Source organism: Lachnellula hyalina, assembly GCF_007821495.1.
Source record: "Lachnellula hyalina strain CBS 185.66 chromosome Unknown contig00137, whole genome shotgun sequence".
NCBI lineage: Eukaryota > Fungi > Ascomycota > Leotiomycetes > Helotiales > Lachnaceae > Lachnellula > Lachnellula hyalina.
The window spans coordinates 451-23665 of NW_022157251.1; the positions used below are offsets into that span (position 1 = coordinate 451).

General features: G+C 48.5%; 5 protein-coding genes across 5 annotated transcripts; all 5 read left to right on the forward strand.

Moving 5' to 3' along the window:
• Positions 1-742: 742 nt before the first annotated feature.
• sun1_0 (Secreted beta-glucosidase sun1) lies at positions 743-2321 on the forward strand (the record flags this gene model as incomplete). Its single annotated transcript, XM_031151969.1, has 2 exons — positions 743-2071; positions 2160-2321. 2 exons carry the CDS (start codon positions 743-745, stop codon positions 2319-2321), a joined length of 1491 nt encoding a protein of 496 aa, XP_031003068.1.
• Positions 2322-3353: 1032 nt separating this feature from the next.
• On the forward strand, positions 3354-4340 carry LHYA1_G007038 (uncharacterized protein; the record flags this gene model as incomplete). The annotated part of the gene is made up of 3 exons (XM_031151970.1): positions 3354-3858; positions 3918-3987; positions 4067-4340. The coding sequence occupies 3 exons, from the start codon at positions 3354-3356 to the stop codon at positions 4338-4340; spliced, it is 849 nt and encodes a 282-aa protein (XP_031003069.1).
• Positions 4341-4656: 316 nt separating this feature from the next.
• hcs1 (DNA polymerase alpha-associated DNA helicase A) lies at positions 4657-7143 on the forward strand (the record flags this gene model as incomplete). The annotated part of the gene is made up of 7 exons (XM_031151971.1): positions 4657-5126; positions 5213-5429; positions 5486-6175; positions 6264-6626; positions 6715-6801; positions 6945-7020; positions 7082-7143. The coding sequence occupies 7 exons, from the start codon at positions 4657-4659 to the stop codon at positions 7141-7143; spliced, it is 1965 nt and encodes a 654-aa protein (XP_031003070.1).
• Positions 7144-9083: 1940 nt separating this feature from the next.
• On the forward strand, positions 9084-11080 carry LHYA1_G007040 (uncharacterized protein; the record flags this gene model as incomplete). The annotated part of the gene is made up of 2 exons (XM_031151972.1): positions 9084-9572; positions 9620-11080. The coding sequence occupies 2 exons, from the start codon at positions 9084-9086 to the stop codon at positions 11078-11080; spliced, it is 1950 nt and encodes a 649-aa protein (XP_031003084.1).
• An 8096-nt stretch (positions 11081-19176) lies between these two features.
• On the forward strand, positions 19177-21270 carry sebA (C2H2 finger domain transcription factor; the record flags this gene model as incomplete). The annotated part of the gene is made up of 2 exons (XM_031151973.1): positions 19177-19741; positions 19937-21270. Coding segments are annotated over 2 exons (1899 nt in total), but the record flags the coding sequence as incomplete, so codon positions are not given.
• Between the last annotated feature and the right edge of the window lie 1945 nt (positions 21271-23215).

The following is a 23215-nucleotide window of genomic DNA, read 5'->3' on the forward strand; positions in this document are numbered from 1 at the left end:
CATTTGCCAAGACGCGTCCCAGCCCAATCATCGCATTCTTAAGACCCATAATACTCTCGGTTCCGTCCCCTCTAGCCTCAACACGGCTAGCCCCGCCGCCCATCGCGCCTGCTCGACGGCAATCCAATCTCTCCCTTTTCCTCGCTCGTCTCCACCAGGTTTTCCCTTTCTCCTCTTTACCACCCACAATCTTGAACACGAATCTCAATTCACGATCTCTCTCTCTTCCTTCCTTCCCAGCATTCCCTCCCAACTCTGAGACGTCTAATAAAGACTCTCTACCACATTCTTTTGGAACCGCGACGTTATCCACCACCGCTTACGAGACCTAATCAATCAATCAACAAACAAACAATCCCTGTCAACCACCAACTCCTATTACCTACGAACAACACCTGCCTCACCCACCTTCGTTGTACAACGCGTGTCACTTTGTCGAAAACCACACGGTCGCCAGTTCAATGTATGTACCTCTATTGAGTTTGTTGAGGGACCAGAAATTAGTCTCTTCGCCCTTGTAGACATTGCACTGATTTGGATTGAATGGTCCAAAATTCACCGCTTCTTGCGTAGAGGGTGCTATCCATTGGAATGCTAACAATCTCCTCTACAGTTCTCGACCGCGAAAATACCTTCTTCAAATCACCATCGAATACTACTCCGCAATAATATTGCCGAGAGTCTCTGAGAGACTGAAATAAAGTCTTAGTGTTATTCTTCATCACGAATCCGCTTCTTCACAATGAAGTTCACCCAAATTGCGCTGCTCAGCGCAGCAACCATTGCGGTAGCTCAACCGCACAACCACGCTCACCACCACCATGAGCGACGTGGTTCTCCCGTCGAAGGTCGCGATGCTGTTGCTACTGTGAACGTTCCAGGTGCCATCGAAACAGTCTTCGTACTCAATGGTGTCCCAATCAGCGGATCCGATGTTGAGGCCGGTATCGCCTCGGGAAAGTACGTCCTTGTCAATGGCCAGGTCTCATCGATTGCCTCGGTCGCTCCAGTTGAAACTCCAGCTGCTTCAATCGCATCAGCTACACCATCGTCAGTAGCAGCACCAAGCTCTGTCCACGCCGCTGAATTCATCGAGAAAGCCAAGAGTACCCCAACTACATCGTCCTCAGCGTATGTTGCACCAACATCCTCGGCACAGACATCGTCTGTATCATCAGCAGCGACATCAACTACAAAGGCCGCGTCCGCTTCGGCAACATCTTCAGGATCTAGCAGTTCCAGCAGCACCGGTTCTTGGCCAGATTTTGAATCCGGTTCTCTATCCTGTTCGACATTCCCTTCTAAGTATGGTGCAGTTGCACTGGACTGGATGAACAACGGAGGATGGTCTGGTCTTCAGCACACACCTAACTTCAGTGGTGTATTGGGCTCTGTTGGCGGACTTATCGACCTTATTTCAACGCCAAGCAGCTGCCAGGAAAACACTTTCTGCTCCTATGCATGCCCTGCGGGTTACCAGAAGTCCCAATGGCCAGTAGAAAACCAAGGTTCCACGGCGCAATCTGTCGGAGGTCTCTACTGCGACAGCAATGGAAAGCTTCAACTCACCAATACCGCTACCAAACAGCTCTGCATTGCGGGTGCTGGCGGCGTGACAGTTGAGAGCACCGTAGGCAGCGTTATCTCTGTCTGCCGTACTGATTATCCCGGAACTGAAGCAGAGACCGTTCCTTTGTCTCTCAACAACGGGGACAAGGGTATTGAACTGTGCAACCCCGATAAGGCGAATTACTACAGCTGGGAGGGTGCAGGCACATCAGCCCAATACTACCTTAACCCTTCCGGCAGTGGACCAAGCGAAGCATGCTGGTGGAATGTGGCAGGAAGTGGTTTAGGCAACTACTCTCCCGTCAACTTGGGTACTGGTGCAACCGATGGTCAGACCTACCTCTCCATCTTTGGAAATTACCCAACCCTTAGCGACTTTACAACATGGACTCTCGACTACGACGTGACATTCACTGTCGATGGTACCGAAAGCCCATGCAAATATAAAAACAAGACTTTCTACGACATTAACGGTAACCCCACAGACCACACAGGTTGCACTGTAAGTTTTCTCACTGGTGTCAAATTTCCCCCTTGCTAACAGACAACCCCAGGTCTCGGGAAAGACGATAGTAGTTAAGTTCTCGTAGGCGTTTAGGCTCCACTGGGACGTCTTTTGGTGCATAGCTTTTTTTACACGCGCACCGGAACGATCACGACTGTTACTTCTTTCCTCCGCTCCCATTCCGAAGGACCTTGCTGTTGGTTCTGCTATACTCGCCAACAACGATATGATTGTCATTAATACTTGACTGAAGTGTCTAGATCTTCTCGCCTTCTGGTCTATCGACACCTTTGGACCTCTTCTTTCCCTTTGTATTAAACGTCCTTAATGTTTGTTGTCTTATTGTGTTGTGGGTGGGTGGTTGGGGTGTTTTCCATTCACATTGCTCCAAGGATGTGGATAGTGATGGTAGAGACTTCTTGGTGCATGGGAGAAGGCACGGGGTGTGCTTAGTGGATGGATGTTTCTCTAGATGGAGGTGCCGGACTCCTTCGATTGATGAACTCTTTGGTTATCTGGGTTTTGCCCTTATATTCATGCCTATATCGTCGAAGGTCATCTAGGCGACCCTCAGCAAAGCCCCATTTCTACGGCCTTCAAATGCCGCCGGCGCAGTTATCCTTGCATACATATTTCTGTCGCTCGATGCATCTAAGCGCCGATATCTATACGAATATGGATTTGCTTGTGGCTGGCCTGCAGGGTGTAGATCTTTAAGGGCGGTACCCAATTTGGTAGTCTAGCTGACAAGGAAAAGGAGAGACATTCGATCTGTTGCACCCATACTTCTTTCTCCCTCATCTGCAAGCACAAGATTATGTTGCGTCTCTAACTTCGTGTGTACACAAAACTTGCTTCACCTTGTTGTGCGCCCTGTTGTGACATCTCCTTCACGAGCATAGCGATTTGACTTAGTTTACTTCACTTTGATTCTTGTACATACTTGAGACCGGTTTGCAGAGGTGAATGATCAAATTCTAAAAAGTACAAGATGGTAAAAGTGAAAGTGCTTACTTAATCTGTAAATAACGGTCGATTGAAGGGATATCAGGTGTAAAAGGTGATAGATAACAAGTGCCGCTTTTCGTATCTACTCTACCTATAGCCTAGGTAGGTAGCTAGCACACAAACTACCCCACATCCCGCCTTTGGACCTTTGGGCCACGCTTAGGAAATGGCGTGCGAGCTGCAGACAACTTATCATTGCAAGGACCACAACCAGCGTAAAAAGGCGCTGTAAGTAGGTAATTGACAAGCCTGTCTAGGCGTATATAGAACCATGGCCGCAAAATCCCCCGCAGAGCCTGCGCAACCCGACCCCGCGAAGCTACGAAACTCACCCACACATATGACCAAGCCTCACAAAGGACGTGTCGACGATATACTACAAGGAGCTCGAGCCCGAAAGATAATGATGGATAGTTCGAGTGACTCGGGGACTTCCCCACCAAGTCCAGGCACAAATATATTGCGAGCAAGCGGGGGCACGAATGGGACTGCCGAGACGGAGAGCAGTGCGGACGAGGAGACACACATAGTCAGGCGGTCGGGCAATCGGAATATGAATTACCAATCTACCCAGCAGAAGCCAGCGAAGACACTGCGTTCCAATCATCCGAGCACAGCGAGCATACGCAGGGCAGGGCGAACACATTCCCCCGGAGACGAGCATGAGGAGACCGCGGCAGATGAGCACGAGTCCTGGTGGGCGAGAATGCTTTCGGAATATGGATCGATAGAGCTGGAGAACAAGGGCAGTGTGGCAAGGGATCATTTGGCCCTTGGTACGATACTGCGTGCGCTCCTTACGTTGCCTTGTGCTAATTGATACTCGGGTGTCTAGAGAGAACCTTCTTGGCCTGGCTGCGCACATCCCTTGCTTTTGCTTCCATCGGAATAGCAGTTACTCAATTGTATGTCATGTAGATTCTATATCTTGATGTTTGCATATGTGCGCCGCACGTTGCTGACGCTTACCTTACCTTACCCCAGATTCCGCCTCAATGTCAGTTCCGAAGGCACTGGCAACGCGTACAGCCGCCTTCGCCAGATGGGGAAGCCCCTCGGTGCGACGTTCCTCGGTATCAGCATCGTGATGCTGGGTGTGGGGTTCCACAGGTACTTTGAGTCGCAGCATTGGATTATAAGGGGCAAGTTCCCGGCGAGCAGGGGGAGTATAGCTTTGGTTGCGCTAATTACGTTTGCGTTGATGATTACTTCGCTGGTAGTTGTCATCGTCGTAGAACCTGGGACCTTTGAGAAATAATTTTCTTATATTAGTGTATACCTATGTAGGACTGGGCATTTTCAAGGCGTTCAAGGACCGGTTGAGCGGGGATGAAGAATATCTTCATTAAAAGTTTTCCATCTATAAAAATGCTTTTAGATAGCCTAGTTGCACAATCAAATATACCCCAATCAAAATATAGAATCAGAATTACCTCAATCAAGGTTTATTTTATGTCATAGCCTACCTGTATAACAAAGCTGGTGAAGCAAGCTGCAAACCTTGAGAAATCCTTCCTTCTTCAACATCATCGACCTCACATGACAAAACCCATCCAGACGTAAATACATAAGCCATGGCCCCCAAAGAAGCAGTAGACATAGCCTCCTTCGCCACAACCCAACTCATTCTCCTAGAAGCAGAGCTCCAATCCGAGCTAGCAGAAACCTCTTCCCTCATCACCGCCACATCCCCCACCTCGCTCCAACGCGCCGGCGTCGCCATAACCAACCTCTCCCTCTCGTCGCAGCGCACGGGTCTAGGCGGCAAGACCGTCGTCGAACTGACCCCGGACTCTGCTACCGGAGGCGAGCTGCCGGAACATGGCATCCGCACGGGGGATATTGTGGTTGTGGCTGAGCAGCCGGCGGGCAGTGCGAAGAAGCGCGAGGTGAGGGAGTTGGAGGAGAAGGGGTCTAGGGGGGTGGTGACGAGGGTGGGACGCGCTGCTGTTTGGGTTGCGTTGGATGGGGATGAGGATGGGGATGATGTTCCGGCGAAGAGGCTGTGGATTGTTAAGTTGGCGAATGATGTTACTTATAAGAGGTGAGTTCTGATGGTCTACTTTTTCTATGTATGATTGAGGGAGGGGAGTCGGGGTTAGAAAAGTCCTGATGTGTGTGGCATGATAGGATGAATCAGACGATGGGGCGGCTGTTAAAGATGAAGTCGGATGAGTATTCCAGCTTCGTGAGAGTGCTGTTCGGGCTTACCAGTCCGTCGCCTGAGGATCAGAGTGCGGTGGGCGAGATTGAGTGGGTTGATGAGAGCTTGAACGAGAGTCAGAAGGAGGCTATTAAGTTTGCTTTGGCTTCACGGGAGATGGCTCTCATTCATGGGCCACCTGGTGTGAGTATTTGCAGTCCCTCCTAAATTCACAACTCACTCACTAACAAGAATTGCAGACTGGCAAAACTCATACTTTGATTGAACTCATATTACAGATGTTGAAGCGCAATCTCCGGGTCCTGGTTTGCGGGCCGTCGAATATCTCAGTAGACAATATTGTTGAACGGCTTGCTCCCCACAAAATTCCTATTGTCCGCCTGGGCCATCCAGCTCGGTTGCTCCCATCGGTGCTCAATCACTCTCTAGACGTCCTTACGCAGACATCAGATGCAGCTGCTATTGTGAAAGATGTCAGGAAGGAGATGGATACGAAGCAAGCCTCGATCAAGAAGACGAAAAGCGGTCGAGAGCGCAAGGCTATTTATGGAGATCTCAAGGAACTTCGGAAAGAGTTTAAGGAGAGGGAGAAGAAGTGTATTGGGAGTCTGATTCAAAGCAGTAAAGTTGTGCTGGCGACGCTTCATGGAGCAGGCGGTTTCCAGACGAGGGATGAAGTCTTTGATGTTGTGATTATTGATGAGGCAAGTCAGGCACTGGAGGCTCAATGTTGGGTTCCTCTTTTGAGAGCGAGCAAGGTGGTTCTTGCTGGGGATCACTTGCAATTGCCACCTACAATCAAGTCTTTAAATTCAAAGACCAAGCCTAGATCTAAAGACGTAAAGGAGACGGAGGCAATTATTAAAGGCATGACGCTGGAGAAAACTTTGTTTGATAGGCTACTCGGTCTTCATGGGCCTGGAATCAAGGTGAGCTGCCTGCCACTGGACACGCTTTTTCAGCATGCTGAAATGGTTCTGTCTGTTTATCGACACTTCTCACTGACCCTGCTTGCAGCGAATGTTAACCACACAATACCGCATGCACGAGAAAATCATGAGATTCCCTTCCGACGAACTCTACGATTCGAAACTAGTAGCAGCCGAAGCAGTGAAAGCGAGGCTGCTGAAAGACCTACCATACGAAGTAGAGGAGACTGAAGATACCAATGAGCCGCTGATATTTTTCGACACTCAAGGCGGCGATTTCCCCGAGAAGAATGAAGAGGAAGAGGTTGATAAGAAGGCCGGTAAGGGCATGATGGGAGACAGTAAGAGCAATGAGATGGAAGCCGCTCTCGTGAGGCATCATGTGCAGAATCTGGTCGTTGCGGGGGTACAGCCGTCTGATATTGCTGTCATCACTCCGTATAATGCCCAAGTAAGTATTTTCGCAGATCATCTGTGAACCGCTGCTCGACTTTAGGTTCATCGGATGTTGATCCTGAAACTTGCTAACTTCTCGATAGCTGGCGCTGATGTCAAAGGCGATGAAGGAAGCTTTTCCGGGCATCGAATTGGGAAGTGTTGATGGATTTCAGGGACGTGAGAAAGAGGTATGAAGTTCTTCCCCTTAAAATCTGCCACTCACCCCGCGTGAAACAAATTTCCATCTTCGAAACAAAACGGAGCAGTCGAAACATCGACATGTTTTTTTAGGCAATGCCACAAGTAGAAACTGACCTGAGAAAATCCCTAGGCTGTCATTGTAAGCCTTGTTAGAAGTAACTCGGAGCACGAAGTTGGTTTTCTTGGAGAGAAACGCAGACTGAATGGTAATCCTCCATGACCCCATCCCGTACAGTGTTGATGAGCAGCACGCTGATACAGAAACAGTCGCTATGACGAGGCCGAGGCGCTCCTTGACTATTATCGGAGACTCTGAGACGCTGCAGTGAGTTCTGACCATCTCCGGCCGCCATATTTTTCTTAGTCTTCTTGCTACAGTATGATTAGCAAGTGAGACGACATGCTAACGAAATTTGTGTGATCGTTGCAGACGAAGCAATAATAAATTTCTCAAACGGTGGATGGAGTTTTTGGAGGAGCATGCGGATTTACGATATCCTTCAGTTGCAGAGTTGAACGCGCAATAATGAATCATGTTTGCATTTCTAGGGAGGTTTGAATCCGTAAAATACAGTACGCCGACTTGGTAAAGAACCATGCTGTATTATTACCTGCTATTATTACATACCTAGGTAGTTGACGCAACCGGAAGCGGGTGGGGGACTCTACTCCAGAGACTCAGAGCCGCTCCGGACCTCCGTATGCGACCCGAATCCATGGATTTTTCTGCATCAGACGAATTATGAAGTGGATCTCGTCTGTTTCAGTTTAAGAGCGGAGCTTGGTAGAAAAATCTGCTGCGGATCGATAATAACAATTACATTTGTCATTCATACGGACTACTTGTTCGTAATCTGAAGAAGGGCTCTAGGAGGGGCCTCAACAATAGCCGACGCTTGCTTGGTCAAATATGCAAAAGGCAGGAGGAAGGAATCACCTATTTATAAATTCATGCATTACTTACTTCCGTATATTGCTTCTTGTGTATAAAAGCAAATGCAAATGCAAAATACTGTAATGCAATGTGCAAAGCGCGTGTCGAATAAGATACGCTAATAGCACCGCCGTCCCCAGCAGAAACTTAGGCTAACCCGGCTAGATATCACCGCGAGTGCTTTGACATCTGTCTGCCCTTGGCTTTTCTGCTCCTCGTTTCACACAACTGTCCATTCGCATGGAGCCTACTCCGTACCGTACAATATCCAACCATGAAGACGCTCTTACCCTCAGACGCGCAATATGCACGGTGTACGGAGTAGCTCAAACCGGTTCGGAGGGGTGATTCTTTGTGTCTAATCCATACTGAAGAGGGCAGTCTGCAGATGCAGCCCAGGCATTAGACTCCCTCCTTGGCACCACACACTGCAGTCCACCATGTCCTAGGTACGTGTACGTATCCTCGAGCAAACAAATCATCTTCCAAACTCCGAAGGGGCATTTTCACCATCGCAGCGATAGGCAAGGCAAGTCCAAGGTTTGCGCATGCCCTAGCCTGGTCCCACAGATCATTTGCTGGCAGGCATGGCATGAAGTTCTCGAAGGCCTTTCGTCGCTTGAGCTTGCGCTTGTCAAGGGAGAGAGAGATCTTGGATTGGCCCGAGCTCCACGAGCTCTAGGCTAGGCCGGTGTTGGTACAGGCTGTTATTGCCAATCACCTCAGGTATGAGTGAGGGCTCAAATGGGATGCTCTCCTGCTTGTTTCGGATGCAGATGTTGATGGCCATTCTGGCTGAACTGATTGAGCCGTCTCAACGCTCTGCAAAGAGAGCCTGCAAAGATCAATCCCTGTTCACATGCAGCATACGAACAATATCCCGTGGGATGGGATGGACTAGAATAAGGTAAGTCCAAACGCGATGTCAAATGCGGCTCAGCAGGGGTAAGGTACAGTATGCCACTATCTCGCTTTTGATTGATCTCCCGTCCTCCCCTAATTCTATTTTAACCCTTGCTACAACTGCTATCATTCCTCGTTTCATGGGTCTCTCCTTGCGAATCTTCGCAGGACTTATGATACGTGATGCACCCACGCTTAGCCTGACCATTCTTTGCTTGCTTAATGGACCAACATATGCCACGTCTTTCACATATATGTCTATATGCCTCAAGATGATTTCCATATAGAACGACGGGTCGCTCTCCGGATCATCAGCCTTTGCAGGCATCGGGATCGGCTACTTTGCTAGATACCCCTCCAACAGATGCATCTCCTTCAAGCGCTTTTCTGGTCCCTATCTGATGGTGTATCCCAAGCTGGCACATTGGCACCATGAGTAAATTCCGATCCCCGGGCACGCGGGCAAACAATGGAGGTTCCATCAGAGGGAGAATTGGACCGCCTATACCCATACCAGATGACGATGAATTTCCTATCAGAACCCCTGGGACTGGAATCGCAACCCCAGTTGGGACAGGAAGTGTCGAACGATCACTGGGCCGGAGAGGATCTAATGCTACAGACCATTCATTACAACAGACCGGGAATGCTGCAAGCGGTTTTACAGACCGGCCACGGTCTGCCTCCATTCCCGCTCAACCCATAGCAGAGGAGCCGCCTCGGCGTACGACTCAGCCAAACGCTTTACGAAACTCCACGGCGAGTATACCTTCAGGAACAAGTGCAGAGAAGCCTCAAAGAAAAAAGTCCTCGTTGAGATCAGTACTGGGGAAACTTTTTGGGAAGAAGCGGAAGGGTGGTAGCAACACAATACATGAGAATGGCCGAAGTACAAGTGGAGTTCGTGATCAGCATCGCAGTGTAAGTATCGATTATCTTATAAAGGTTACGGAGACTAACTGAAGAAGGACCCAACTGCTTTGAATAGAAATACGAAGAGCACGCCTAGTCCTCAGAAGCGCTCTGCCTCCCTTCCTGTCAATGAGTACAACCGCGCATTACGTTCTCATTCGACTGCACTAGAAGAGTTCCACGAAAATGGCGCGCTCGAACACAATCGGGAGTCGATACAAGCAGATGGCCGGACCAGGCCTCGAAGGGCCACCACACTTAGTCGATTGTGGACGCCAAACACAACACTGGGTCGTGCGGACTGGACTGGCCTCTCACCAAGGCCTGCAAGTAGTCATGTTCGAGGTAGCAGAATCATCACCGATGCAGAGGCTGAAGAAGCTATTGGTATGGCTATCACGAGCGGCAGCCACCCCAAGAGAAGATCGCGTAGTCTTGGCGAATTGAGGAAAGCTTCCGCTTTGCCAGCAAAAGCAAGACGCCGAAGTGATGAAATCAGATATTGGAGAGAGAGTTATGACCCTGGAGTCTTGTCGCCCATGTCGTCGAACAAAGCGGAACCCGAGGAACCAATTGTGCTAGCGGATGAGTCTGAATATATTCTCGAGCCTGAGGAGCAGCCTCAGCCTTTCAATTTTGGGCCAATGGGCGAGATGGCAGGGATGAAGATCACTCAAGCTGCAAGTCTTGACACCCGAGTCCAACGCCTAGAAGAGAGATTGCAGAAGGTGGAGCGGATTATATTACGGTCCCGGGGCGCACATCCTGATGCTCTGCAGCTCCAGGATCCGCCAAAAAGGAACCCTAACAGGACTCAGAGCAAATCCTTCACTCGTCCAGGAACCGACAACTCGGAAAACTCACTCCCAAAACATGACAGGCCGCGAGATACATATCAGCCACTCCAAGAATCGCAAAACATTCGAAACCGGTCTCCTGTCTATAGCCGTCCTTCGACGGTTGACACCAATTCATCCTATCAACACTCGCTGGAACCTTTCCTTGCACTTCCAAGTCCTAATGGAGCTCTAGATCCGAAGGATAGGAACGCACGTCCTTTGTCTACGTCTACTACAATTCGAGGTATACCCTCGAGCTCCCCCACGATGCCAAAGGATGGATACCTCACCATTGAGCATTACACAGCTCTTACCAACATGATAGCAGCCGAGCAAGTCGCGCGGCAGCAGCTCGAACTCATTGTCCGTAGTCTCCAACAACAACTACAAGCTTTGCGCACATCGGCGCCAGGTCCATACCACACACCGGAATCAAGTCACGTAATAGATCCTCTAATTGATATCCCGGGCGGAGAGTTCTCCAGCTTCGAGCAGGATGACGATACGAGTGATGATGAAGAGGATTATGGGGCGGAAGCATTCCAGACTCCGCAAGAGGAAAGAACGAGTTACAGGGATGACACTTTCGGCGATGTGATGAACGAGGGTGAAAAGAACTCGCCGAGGACCATGTCACTAAGTCAGATGACTCTAAATAAAGGGCTGCAGTGTATGTGAATCTCTAGACGAAGGTCTTGGGAACCTACGATACCATGGCATGATGAGTCGCATTTGTTCTCCTACTCAGCGTTGTATTTGTATGATTGGGAAGCGGGGCGTTAAGCGTTGTATTGGAAAATGCATAGCGGGATCGTTTGGCTTTTTCAAAAAGCTAGTAGTAAGTAATACAGCTTGTGTCGAGATTCAATATACCCCAGATTGATTTTCCAGGTCTGCTGGACTCCTGGTTATTATCTCGGTTAAATGGGATCATCCCCTACCCTACCTCTGGATCACACATCCACGTTTCTCTTTTGTTTATCTTCTATAGATGCGGCTATTGAAATCATCGCTTCTAAATTTAAGTACAATATAATGTAGTTTAAAGCAGTGTTTTGATGTTCCACAATGTTTACATATTCCAGAGCTTGTAATAAGATAAAAAGTTCAAGAGTAATAGTAAAAATTTCAAACGTATTCTAGTCTGCTAGGAATGATTATATTTCAGGCTTCCTTTACTATTCTATATGTATATGAGATGTTTTATTCCCTTCCTTTCTACTCCCCCAGTTTTCCCTACGAGGGGTGCCTTCTTTAGCAACAAGTTTACACCTAAGAAAAGTCATTGTTCTCGGGGTTAGTAATTACTAGACTGTGCTTTAGATTCGTCGAGATAGGAAGGGCCCGGAGGGTCATAATAATGACTGGTACTGTACATCGTAGTATAATCCTACATATCGCTTGTCGTAAGCAGGTGTGGCGGCGGGCTGTTCTCTCATGTCTCATCCCGTCCTAAAAAATATTCCACCATCTCCTTAGGAAGAGGGGATATATCTGCGTGATCATTTCCTACGAACTCGTTTTGATTTCTTATCTTAGCAGATGCCTTATACCAAACTTGTTTTAATAGTCACCTCAAGTACTAGTGGAATTTGGGATTCAAGAGCCTCTAGGGATCGGGATTTTGGCACTGCTCTTTGAAAACATAAGAACCCGAGTCGAGGTATACCTTATAGAAAGACTAGAACTACTACTTATAACATGGGATGTTACTTAGTATTTATCTGGAGATTTTGCCTTGTCATTGTATTATAGAGGCCTCCTTACACATTTATATACACAATAATCTCAAATCTCAAATTGCTAACTCGTCAACAATTCCAACGAAATGGCCTCCAAGTTCAAACGTAGTGGTCAGACTAGACTTCTTTTCCGAATCATGTTCCAGCACCATCCGAGTGGATAGATATGAAGATCTCTGTTTCGGCTTCCTGCCTTTCGAAGCCGTAAGCAGTGTTTCAACCTGTTTCGGGCATGTAGGAACGGGAACTCACCCAGCGCCCCTCCGAGAAACTAAGAGATTCAGCATCGCAAATTGGAGATGTCTGAAAATGGCTCGAAGATTTCGAGATCGAGAGAATGTGCAACGATATAAGGAATACGAAACTTGCATAAAATAAAAATGCAACTAATGCTGCAGATACACATCGAATATTGGAGCACACTTAAGATTTTTCTTACTACAATTTCGTTTCTCCTATATACATATATACATACATACATCTTCCACATGCCAAATACGCACGGCGATGTCAACCGTGTTCCTAACCTGAATCACGGATCGCTCAGTCAGAACGCGGGTTGCCATTGCCATTGCCAAACTGGGATGACCACGTACTGTAACGGGAGGGATGCCAAAATTTCACCGCCATCTTGAAGATCAGTACCAGTGGCCCTTTCCTCCCGAAGAAAAAGACGCCCGCTTCAACTACTCGTCTTGGATTGGAATAAGACTGAAAATAAGGTATTCTGCGGTGGAAAGCCCGTTTTGCCTTGCCGAGACATCCACGCGGGACTAGAGGACGGCGACTCCACAGATGAGACTGACTGACATGGTGAGATGTTTGATTGCGGGTTCAGGGGCAATATGTGTCTACCGTTGATAGCATAGGAGAGGAAGAGATTCAAGCAGGATCGTGAGTTATGTGCTAGGATGACGTGTTGCTAAAGTGTTTGAAGTCACGATCGCTTCGTTTATACGAGGGAAAAGGAGGGGATAGAACGAAAGTGAATTATCTCCTGTTATTTTCCAAGGCTTCATTCGTATCCAATTTCGAGGTTCTCCTAAGGATCAAGCCTGTAAGAAAAGTCTACAGTTCGTATATTCTCAGTCATACCGAATTGAAAGACAACTTGATATGATAGTCGGCCATCTACTCTTCATTTCCATTTACAGCCTCAGCCCCTGCCGTGAAGCAATTGCTCTTGAATCACAGCCGACTTCCAATACTTTGGTAATTCAAGTGTCCACAGGGAGAAAAAGGACTCTGTAGAAACAACGGCACAGGTCAAGACTGGTTCTGAACATTCTCATAGTAAATCTCCCAAGTTCTGGGCTGAAAACGATTGTTAATCAACTATTGGACAAATTGAGATAAAAGTTTCGGATAAGGCTGCAAATATTTCCAATTTCTAGATCCTGACCACAGTCGTCACTTTTGAGTAGCGATGATTCTTGTCACCTGCTGGTATGTATACCAGTGGGACTATTTAAGCTTTTATCCTCAACATCGACTCACATCGTGACTTGCTAGACGTTGGACGACGACTGAAGGGTTTCAAATCATCGAATGTCACTCGACTCGTCTGACTCTATATCTCCCGCATATTGATCAAATCTAATCAAAGCTTCAACAAAGTTCTTCAATGCTTTGAACTAGGAGATTTATTAACAGTGGAACAGACAACTTTGTCCTGTGCTCAACGACAAGACTCGCAGGACGCCTCCAGTACCTCCATATATCACGTAGACGAAGCCATAAAGATAGCATTGACATTTTCAATGCATGAAGTACGACTCATGAATCGACAACCGATTCATGCAACCCAACGAACTGTCGAATCTATCGAAACACCAACCCCACAGTAATCGACAACAGGCCAGCGGACCCAGCCGCTGCTGCCACCATGGACTGGACCGGCCTTCACCTTCGGTATCATGAAACTTCTCGAAGACCCATCATCAGGGTCCGGGACAAGCCATAGCCGGAGACATGGCGAAATGCAGAATGAAGTCCGGCCCTAACGGGGGGTGCGGATCGCTCTCCGGTTGAAATTTGCCCCCAAGCCTTCAGTGTAAATGCCGAAAAAGATACCAACCGGAAGCAACTGTGATCGGCAACTTATTGCGTTTGGATTATGGATAGATCTTCTGACGTTCTTATACGGCAGAACGTGGCTCTTTTCGGCCCCGGATCCACTTGGTAGGAGTCTAGGAGATCGCAATTTTGATATCACACCTTTATAAGATAGCTAAATTTTACATCCATGATGTTAATAACAGCAAAAGTGTAACTCAATTTAGCTGAAGAGTAGGAATTGTACCGCAGTTATCGCCTTCAAAGTTGAATTCCCTCAACTTTAGAGGTGTGCTTGAGCCTTGAAAGTCGACGGACTTGTATGAAACATAGTAGTTTCGCTTACAAAAACCTTTGAAAACTAATTGAAGACCGTCGCAGCGCCACGGTACTGTAGCATTATATTTCCTCAACAGGCCCAGATCCTGCAATCTATTGCCAAGGCTTAGACCTTGTCGATTACCGACTACTTAATCATTGACCAATAGTTGAGAATCCGGGGAAGAGAATTTCCTTCCAGTAGTAATTGGCCTAAGAGCTCCCTCCCGTAGTGAGGCTTACGGTCGGCTAGTTTACAAGTACGGTATCAATTACGGGGAATTTATGCCCAAGCTAGACTGGCTACTCCAATAGACTATTGGAAGCTATGATGAAGCCGAATACCAACTACAAACTTTGCGGGCCGCTCTTACTAATGTGATTCGCTAGGAAAGATGAGATATAGTAACGCTATAGACAGTAAATCCGTGGAATGAAGCATAAAGATTGTCTGAATTTGAAGCAACGTGGGAGTAGTTGTATGATAGAGAGGGCATAAAATAGTATAGTAGTACCGGCAGAATGGAACAAACTGCTAAAAGAAATGCAGATGAACATCTGGGTCAAGAAATCCGGTCTGTCGGGATATGCTCGCTCAAAGAAGCCACATTGCAAAAAGTCTTTCCTCGTCTGGAAGAACCCTCGAGCATGACCTAGCGTCCCCAAGAGTGATTTTGGGAGCATCATCCGGAATCCGCGAGTGGGGTTAGATGGCGGTCTGGTCTGTGGACGCTGGTTGGCTTCCAGCTCAAATAATGCCCCCAGGCGGACGAGGCCCGCAATGGCCCTAGTCTTCGGCAGGTGGAGTAACTCCGTACTGGCTAATCGATACGACACGGGAAGAAGCGATTTGACCAAGTTGACTTGAGAGTTCGGATGACAGGAAACATGGGCAGAGTGGGACGTCATTTTCCTTCTGCTATACCCATGCCGTACGGCTATTTGTTGGAACGTTGTTTTTCCTCTCTGCACGTTTGGTGTCAAAAGTTGCATACTCCGTATGTAACAACCGAACTCGAACGTTTTCGTACCTGCATCGTACCTGCAGTACTAAAGGCAAGGTTGAAGCAAGGCACCCACCCCTGATTGGTGGCAAGCTGGTGGAGACACAATGCATGACCGATAAGACCACACCACTTGGCTCTTTTTCCATGCGGTCTTGAGCGCTGGCTTTTGGCCGAGCACCTTGGCTGATGGCGTTACATACGGAGCAGCCTCCCAAAGCGCTCTCGTTCTGGAAGGCTACCGAAGGAATCCTTCCGCCTTCATAAAGCCAGGTGCATGAGGATAAAACTACCGTTAATGCAGAGTACGAAGTACTCTTAATGCAACCAACGATGTGCAATCATATGTGGATCGTCCAGCAGACACTGTCCGAGTAAAAGCAGCAGCGACTGCGCGCGTAAAGAAGCAAGCGTGGACGAACCTGGCTATCTTTAGGTCATCTTCGCACATCTCGCATGAGCCAATAATGCACGACTGCAGGCTCTTATGCAAGTCGCCAACAAGCAGACACCATCAGCACAAAAAGCGTGGCACACTTAGTCGAGCGTGCAGAAAATAAAAACTTTTTGTCGACGAGCGCGCCAATGGCCAGCGGGTGACGGGTTATTTATGGTCGAGAGGCTGTCAGAACTTTGCGAAACGCTGATGTTCTGGGACAGTGTAGATACCATACCCTCCGTATAGTTAGTAACAGTAATGCTGACTCTACATACCACACCACTCTGTATTCGTACCCATTTTGGGGTCGAAGCGCCGGCGGATCACCATGGCCTCCGAGACCCTACCAGACGGGAACGAACTCTCGGGCTGTAATCATCGTAATCGATAAGAAGGCCACCACCCCACATTGACAAGGGGGCCATCTGCTGACGCCTTACTCCGTATTTGTAGAGTCGTGGACTTTTTTATTTAGCCCCCCTCAGTACAGTAGTACGGAGAAGTCTCGGTCCCATACTTGAGATCATCTCAAACGCTGGCGCAAAAACTTATAGACAAGACGGGAACGATCAGATGCATGTCTCTGTTCTGCGGAGTAGATAGAAATTTAAGCGTGCTGGCGTGCTCGCGTGCTAGGGAATCTGAGTTAAAGGTCTTTGCTATATGACTAAATTAATCGACATCAAAGCTGTTGAGGGTTGCTTTTGCTCCAAGACTAAAAGAAAAGCAGAAGGTAAAAAAGCGCTTACGCCGATGGAAGACATGGTTGCATTTGTACCTGCAGAAGCCTTTTTTGGGAAGCTCGAACTTTGTGCCTCAAACCTGCCTTGAAAACGGTTCTGACATACTGTACATACATGACTTTATCAGTGTGGTATACATCCTAAAGCAGCCAACAGGATGGATTGAGGTTACACCTTATCTGCTGCATGCAACTCGTCCTGGCCAGCTAGACGTTTGGGTTCGTCATTGACTGGGGATTCCCAAAAGTTTCGTGTTTCATGCCTGACTTTCCCCACATGTACGTGCTGATTTTCCCAGCTTCGAAGCGGGGAAACTTCCCAGGAAGAACCTAACAATTAGCAAAGGGCTGACTGAAGGCTGAGTTGGCATTCATTCATTATCTTTAGACCCTAAGTCTCTGTGCAATAGTTTTGGAGGGGCTTGAGGGGTTGAACGATGGGAACGTTCCGGGAGGAAAAGAATAACTTTCTACACAGCACACAGCAGCCAATTATTCAGGTACTGGCGTTTCTCAACAGAGAAAATACTTGGATAGCTGCATCTCACATGTGCACACTGTGTTCCTGTCACTCACGGCTGGTTTATTGTGCATGCAGGAGGGGTGCTGTGTAGTGTGAGTGGTTGTCGGCGTGTTTCGCGTCTCGCTTGAATTGTTTCCTGTTCAGCATTACATCGAATGAGATCGAGTTGGAAGTCGAACCTTTTGACTTTTTGCGATCTAGTCGGCGCCGATACAATCGAGCATGGAATAGCCCCATATATGCTTTCTTGCTTCCTTGCGTTGTAGGCTCGCATGATGCCGATAAGAAGATGCTCCCATGCTATAAATTGCAATGCTAAGCTGAGCTCCGCCGGGCTGTGCAGCCATCATTGTAAAACCTCGGAGCATCGTAGGACATTTGGAACCTCTGCCTCTGGGAGAGAATAAACAGGCGATGTGGCGGTCGAATCATCCTCGCTGCAGCCACCGCGCACCGCTATAATAATTGAGCCATAATTGAAGCTTCATAATGAAGCTCACCGTGTTTCTAGGTCCTTTGACTGGTCGGATCAGAACTCAGCAAATGCTTTTGCCACTTGCTAGCATTGCAGGCCACGGCTGCCCATGAGGTGTTGAGCCTGAATGACTCTCGCAGTGCTTGAATTAATTTCCCTCGCCCGTCTTGATCCACCAGCACAGATCACTCTCGCATCGGTTCCTAATAAGTTATCTTAGCAAGACGTGCGTGCGTGCGTATGTGCGTGCTTTCAGAAGAAGACTGTCGATTTCGTTCAGCAGCAGCCGTGACTAACTAGATAAGCCATCTAAAACATATCCTTTGGTGGTGGTGCGATCTTTCTAGCTAGCGCTCAGCCGAGTGGTGTTGTTTCTTTGTAAATGCCTAACTACTCGATAGCTCGCGCGGCCTTATGCATGCACATTATTGCACCATGCATTCGTGTACGTCCAGCTTATTCAAGAGTGCTCGCCGCTTTGGAGCAGCAGCAGCAGCAATTGGTGAGTGGCTCGTGTTTTCTGACGGTAGGTAGTGATCCCCGGCTAGGCAGTCCAACCAGGCCTTTAGGCCTCCCACCACTCCTAAACTCCCGGAGCATCCAGCGTCTGTGTATGGGACGACAGGGGACGTAGCGTCGAACACGAAGGACCATTCAGACAAGGATCGTAGAACATCCACCCTACTCTGCACATCCAGCAGCTGGACTACATTTAGAAAATCGTAGGCCATCCATCCCATCTCATGCTGCCGGCTCCCCCAGACATGGGTCTGGATGCAGACTCACCCACTCAGCACGGCGCCTTTTCTGGTTCCTGGCCCACCCATTGACCACGCCTCCCAGTGCCTCTGAGACCTAACCATTTCTGTCCGGCCTGCCTATCTTGCCTTTTATCACAGTCTGATCTCCTCGATGGTTACTTTATTTGCAGGGTCCCCGTCACAACGCTCGCTTGCTCTTTTTCTTCCATCATCACCAAGCCTTCTTCTTATACCGACAACCAGTTTCCCTTTTGTACATCGCCTCTCTTTGGAATATCTTCGACTTGTGCTCCTCTCTCATAGCCTTCTCGAATTTCTTCCGTACCTTCCTTTGGAACCTTGCCGTCTTTCTGCATCCTAACGAAACATCGATAATACTACAACGACTCACCACGAACCACTTTGCCGGCCTCACTCCCACTCGGCGAATGAATGTATAATCAAACTCAACATTACACCTATTAGACAGTCTTTGGAACCCCCAAAACTGTTGTCCAGTCTCTCCCTACTGTATCATACTTTTTGCTCACTTCGACCGTCGATCCGCCCGACCTGTCCGCCCTCATACAACAGCATCATACTTGTTTCGAAACCTAATCAACGAATTCGAACACTTGTAATTGAAAAGTCTTAGTGTACGTCTGCAAACAAGCCCTGACTTTCGACTCGGAAGAATGCCTCGAAAGTAAAGAATGCAACTGACTCAGTTTCTAGACACTTGACCATGGACTCTTCATATGCCCACGCACAAGCAATGGGACCGTCACCTTTCTTCTACTACAATCCTGATCCGAAGCCGGACAACCGTCAGCATGGGCATTTCTCTCAGCAGCCAAGCAACATTCAGGCACCAATCTACCACCCACACATGTACCAGATGCCTTCGACGCCAATCTACTCGAGGCCAAACTCATCGTGCTCGCAAGCACCTATGCAGCCCGTGTTCAGCACTAATTATGCTGCCAACATGACACCACTAGCCTCTCCCCGGCCGATGTACCAAAAGCCGACAATTTTGATCCAGGAACACGCACCACACTTGATGATGGAGTCCGAAGCTAACGACATGTACTACTACCCGTCGACACCCCCTTTGTCTGCGTCTGGAAGTGCCATCAGCAGCCCGACGAGCTGTGATGTTTTGCCAACACCATTGAACACCAGCTTCTGCGGCCTGAAGGGGTTTGAGGGGGTCAAGGAAGGTTGTGAGGGCGAAGTGCAGTCCGAGAACCTAGCTGGCAATGAATGGACTCGATGCGGCTCCCCGCCAATGACTCCAGGTACGTCGAATGAAATTTACTATTGTATGCGTGCGCTTGCAGCTAGCCATATTACAAGAAAAGGCGGCATCAGGCGATAGTGTGGCAGACCAGAGTAGGAGTAGGGCGTAACAAGTTGATGTATAGATGGATATTTGTTTCGTGTCATGTTGCTACTTACTTACGGCTGAGACTGACTCGTTTCCCGCGTTATAGTGTTCATCCACCCAAATTCGCTTATGACATTTGGAAGCGCTAATGATTTGCAACCTGCGACATCCTGTCCCTCACTTGCATCTCCCAGCCCTTCCCCTTATCCGCGATCTGTCATCTCGGAACAAGACTTCGACTTCTGCGACCCGCGCAATTTGACGGTCACTTCTGGCACCTCAGTTTCTTCATCGAACACTGCCGCTCTTTCATCCAATCCAATTTTGGCCAAGACTGCTGTCGAATTTCCACCGCTCCCTACTCTCTGCGCCGGCGACGACGAAGAACACCGATACATGCTGGGAGGAGAAACATACAACAACCAGGTGCCCGAGATCCAAGACACAAACCAGAATCAGAACCTCAGCTTCACTGCTCCATCCCACCACGGACTCCCCACATTCGACCATTTGTCGGACCTCGACTCGGAGGAAGACTTTGTTAATGGATTGGTGAATTTCCCAGCCACCGACAACGTCCAATTCCTTGGCAGCAAGAGACAGCGCACCAACTCCGGCTCCGATTTAGTCTCAATTGACAACGGTCCCTTCATCAGCGAGGACGAGTTCGAGGACTTTGAGGAATTCGAGCACTTAGAGCAATTTGCTGTCGCTTGTCTCCCTAGCCCACCCGCGTCCGGATCAGAGACCGAAGTCAAGAAGGAAAAGAAGGAAAAGCGATCCAAGAGATCTAAGAAGGCTTGCCGTGACGACGACGAGGACAGCACAGAATTCGACAACCTTGTCAGATCCCGCAAATACACCGTCCCAATGGACTCCGCTTCTGGAGCTCCAGCTCAAGAGAGCACTGCTGAAGGTCAGCAAAACAACAGTGCTCCAAGCCAGTCGGGCTCCTCGGAACAACATGCCACCAACAGTGTCATGGGGTCCGAGTCTGGTGCCACTCCTACGCAAGCTCCTGTCAACCGCCGAGGCCGTAAACAATCATTGACCGAAGATCCATCTAAGACTTTCGTCTGCGAGATCTGCAACCGTCGATTCAGACGTCAAGAACACCTCAAGAGACACTACCGATCCCTCCACACCGAAGACAAGCCATTCGAATGCCACGAGTGCGGGAAGAAATTTTCTCGCAGTGACAACCTTGCCCAGCATGCTCGTACCCACGGTAGTGGAGCCATCGTTATGGGCGTGTTGGAAGAGGGTGAACTCCCTTCGGAACATATGGATTCTGGTGACGGCGAACACATTCACAGCCTGGGTAGTGTTCTCTTCAACGTCGCTGCCGCTGCTTCTGGCAGTGACAGTGAACACTCCTCGGAAGGTGGAAGCAGTGGGACAGACAGCCAGTCCCGCAAGAAGCGCAAGCGCTCTGAATAAGTTGCCTGCTTGTTCTACCAATACCCCAAGTAGTCGGCGGACAATTACCTCCCCACTACTTGGTATGAATATCACGAACCCAAAAAAAAAGTCTTAATTGCTTAGTGGACTTGCTCTTCCTTTACTCGGATGGTCTCTTGGGATAGAAGGCCTCGCGGCCAACTCATGCTGTCATGATGGATGGGGGTTTTGAAATAAAAAGTCCTTTGTGTGTTTTCCTGCCACGAAGATTTCCGTTTCCTGTATTAAATTTCATTCAAGAATTTTTGTTCGTTTTAGCGTCATGACAGAACCAAATGGAGAAAAGGCGGAGGGCATGTATCGGTATTTGGAGGATGGGTTCATGTTTTATTTCTTTACATTCGTTGTAATACTATTGCGAACGGAAGCTGGACAACCGTTTCGCACGTCATCTTCGCCTTGCAATTCCATCACCTTTTTCAACGTCCTACTGCTCAGAACGTGCTGGTCACGAATGTACACCAGCTGCCTATTGTATAAACAAATGCTCAAATATGATTCCTCACTACGTTCAAATCAATGGATTCTTGTGCCATACCTGCGTGGCCAACTCATCTCTATTGCATACCTAGGTAGGTAAGATGAAACCTTCGCAACAGCCAAAGATGCAGCTATTTATGTTTTAATGCTCTACGACATACGCCAGCGGCGATAGGTTCATTCGCTATTGCGGCAACTACTGATCGTTCCCTTCCTCATGCCATCGCCGCGCGCGACCTCTTTTGGCATTAGCAAAGTTGGCCCTCCTGTTAGCTGCCTCAGCCTCGTTCTTTAGTTCTATTCTCTGAATTTCCTCTTCGTTTCTTTCCCAACAACTACTCTGTGTTTGTCCTAACTAACTTTTTTTGCATTTGAATTCGCACTGCTTTTGCAGAGGAGCGCCTGTACTTAATCAATACTACCATTATTGAAATATTTTGATTCTGGTGAATACTATCTGGAGCTAGAAAACCATTGCGTTTCCATATTCAACTACAAAAATTCATTGAGAGGTGACTGCACCCTAGTAGTTGGACCGAAGCTCGTTACTTATTTGCCTCGCGGTAAATCATCAACCGGGCCTTCCTTGGAAATGCTTCAACTCATCGCTCTCATAATCGTAAACCTCAACACCCTCGAAGTAAGTCTTGAGCACTAAAGTGGTGCTGATATCTTCCACCTTTAGGATATCTCTGTCCAGAACAATGAAGTTCGCCAACTTGCCCGGTGTGATACTCCCTTCAATCTCGGCCCTCCCAACAGCCAACGCGCCATCCATAGTCATGATCTGAATGATTTGCTCGATCTTCATCTCCCATCCCTTACGCCCCTGCAGCAGTGCTTGGAGCCCCGGGAAACAATTTGGGGTCTCGGGCGCAAATACCCAGTCAGAACCAATAGTCATGAGAGCCCCAGCGGCTTGCAATCCGGTAAATGGGTACACTGACAACGGATTCGTTTCTGGTTGGAAGGCCGACTCATGCCAGATCGCTGGCGACATTTCCGCCGTAATTCTCAACTCCTTGTAGCGAGGGAAATCTTCGGCGGATACATCCATATTATGTGCGAGTTCATGGCGGGGCCCTTTGGGGCGGCGTTTGCGCATAGCCGCGAAGCAGTCAAGCGCGAAGCGCGCAGAACCCTGCCCGCAGCAGTGTACCTTACATGTGCGACCCTCTTTATCAAAGCGCTCAATGGCGTCGACGAAGGTATCTTGAGGCACTAGGATCTTCTCGTAATCAGGCTTGTTGTCGTGTGTGAGTCCGCAGTGGGTTAGATGAGGAGGCCATGGAACGCCGTCAAGCCAGAACTTGACGAAGTTGGGGTTGAAATGTTTGGTCTCGTAGCGGTAGGCACTGTTGATACTGTCGATAAGTGTTTCCGGAACTTCACCGCTAAAGGCAGCTCCCCAGAACACCACATGCGCGTCCATATGAACTGAAAG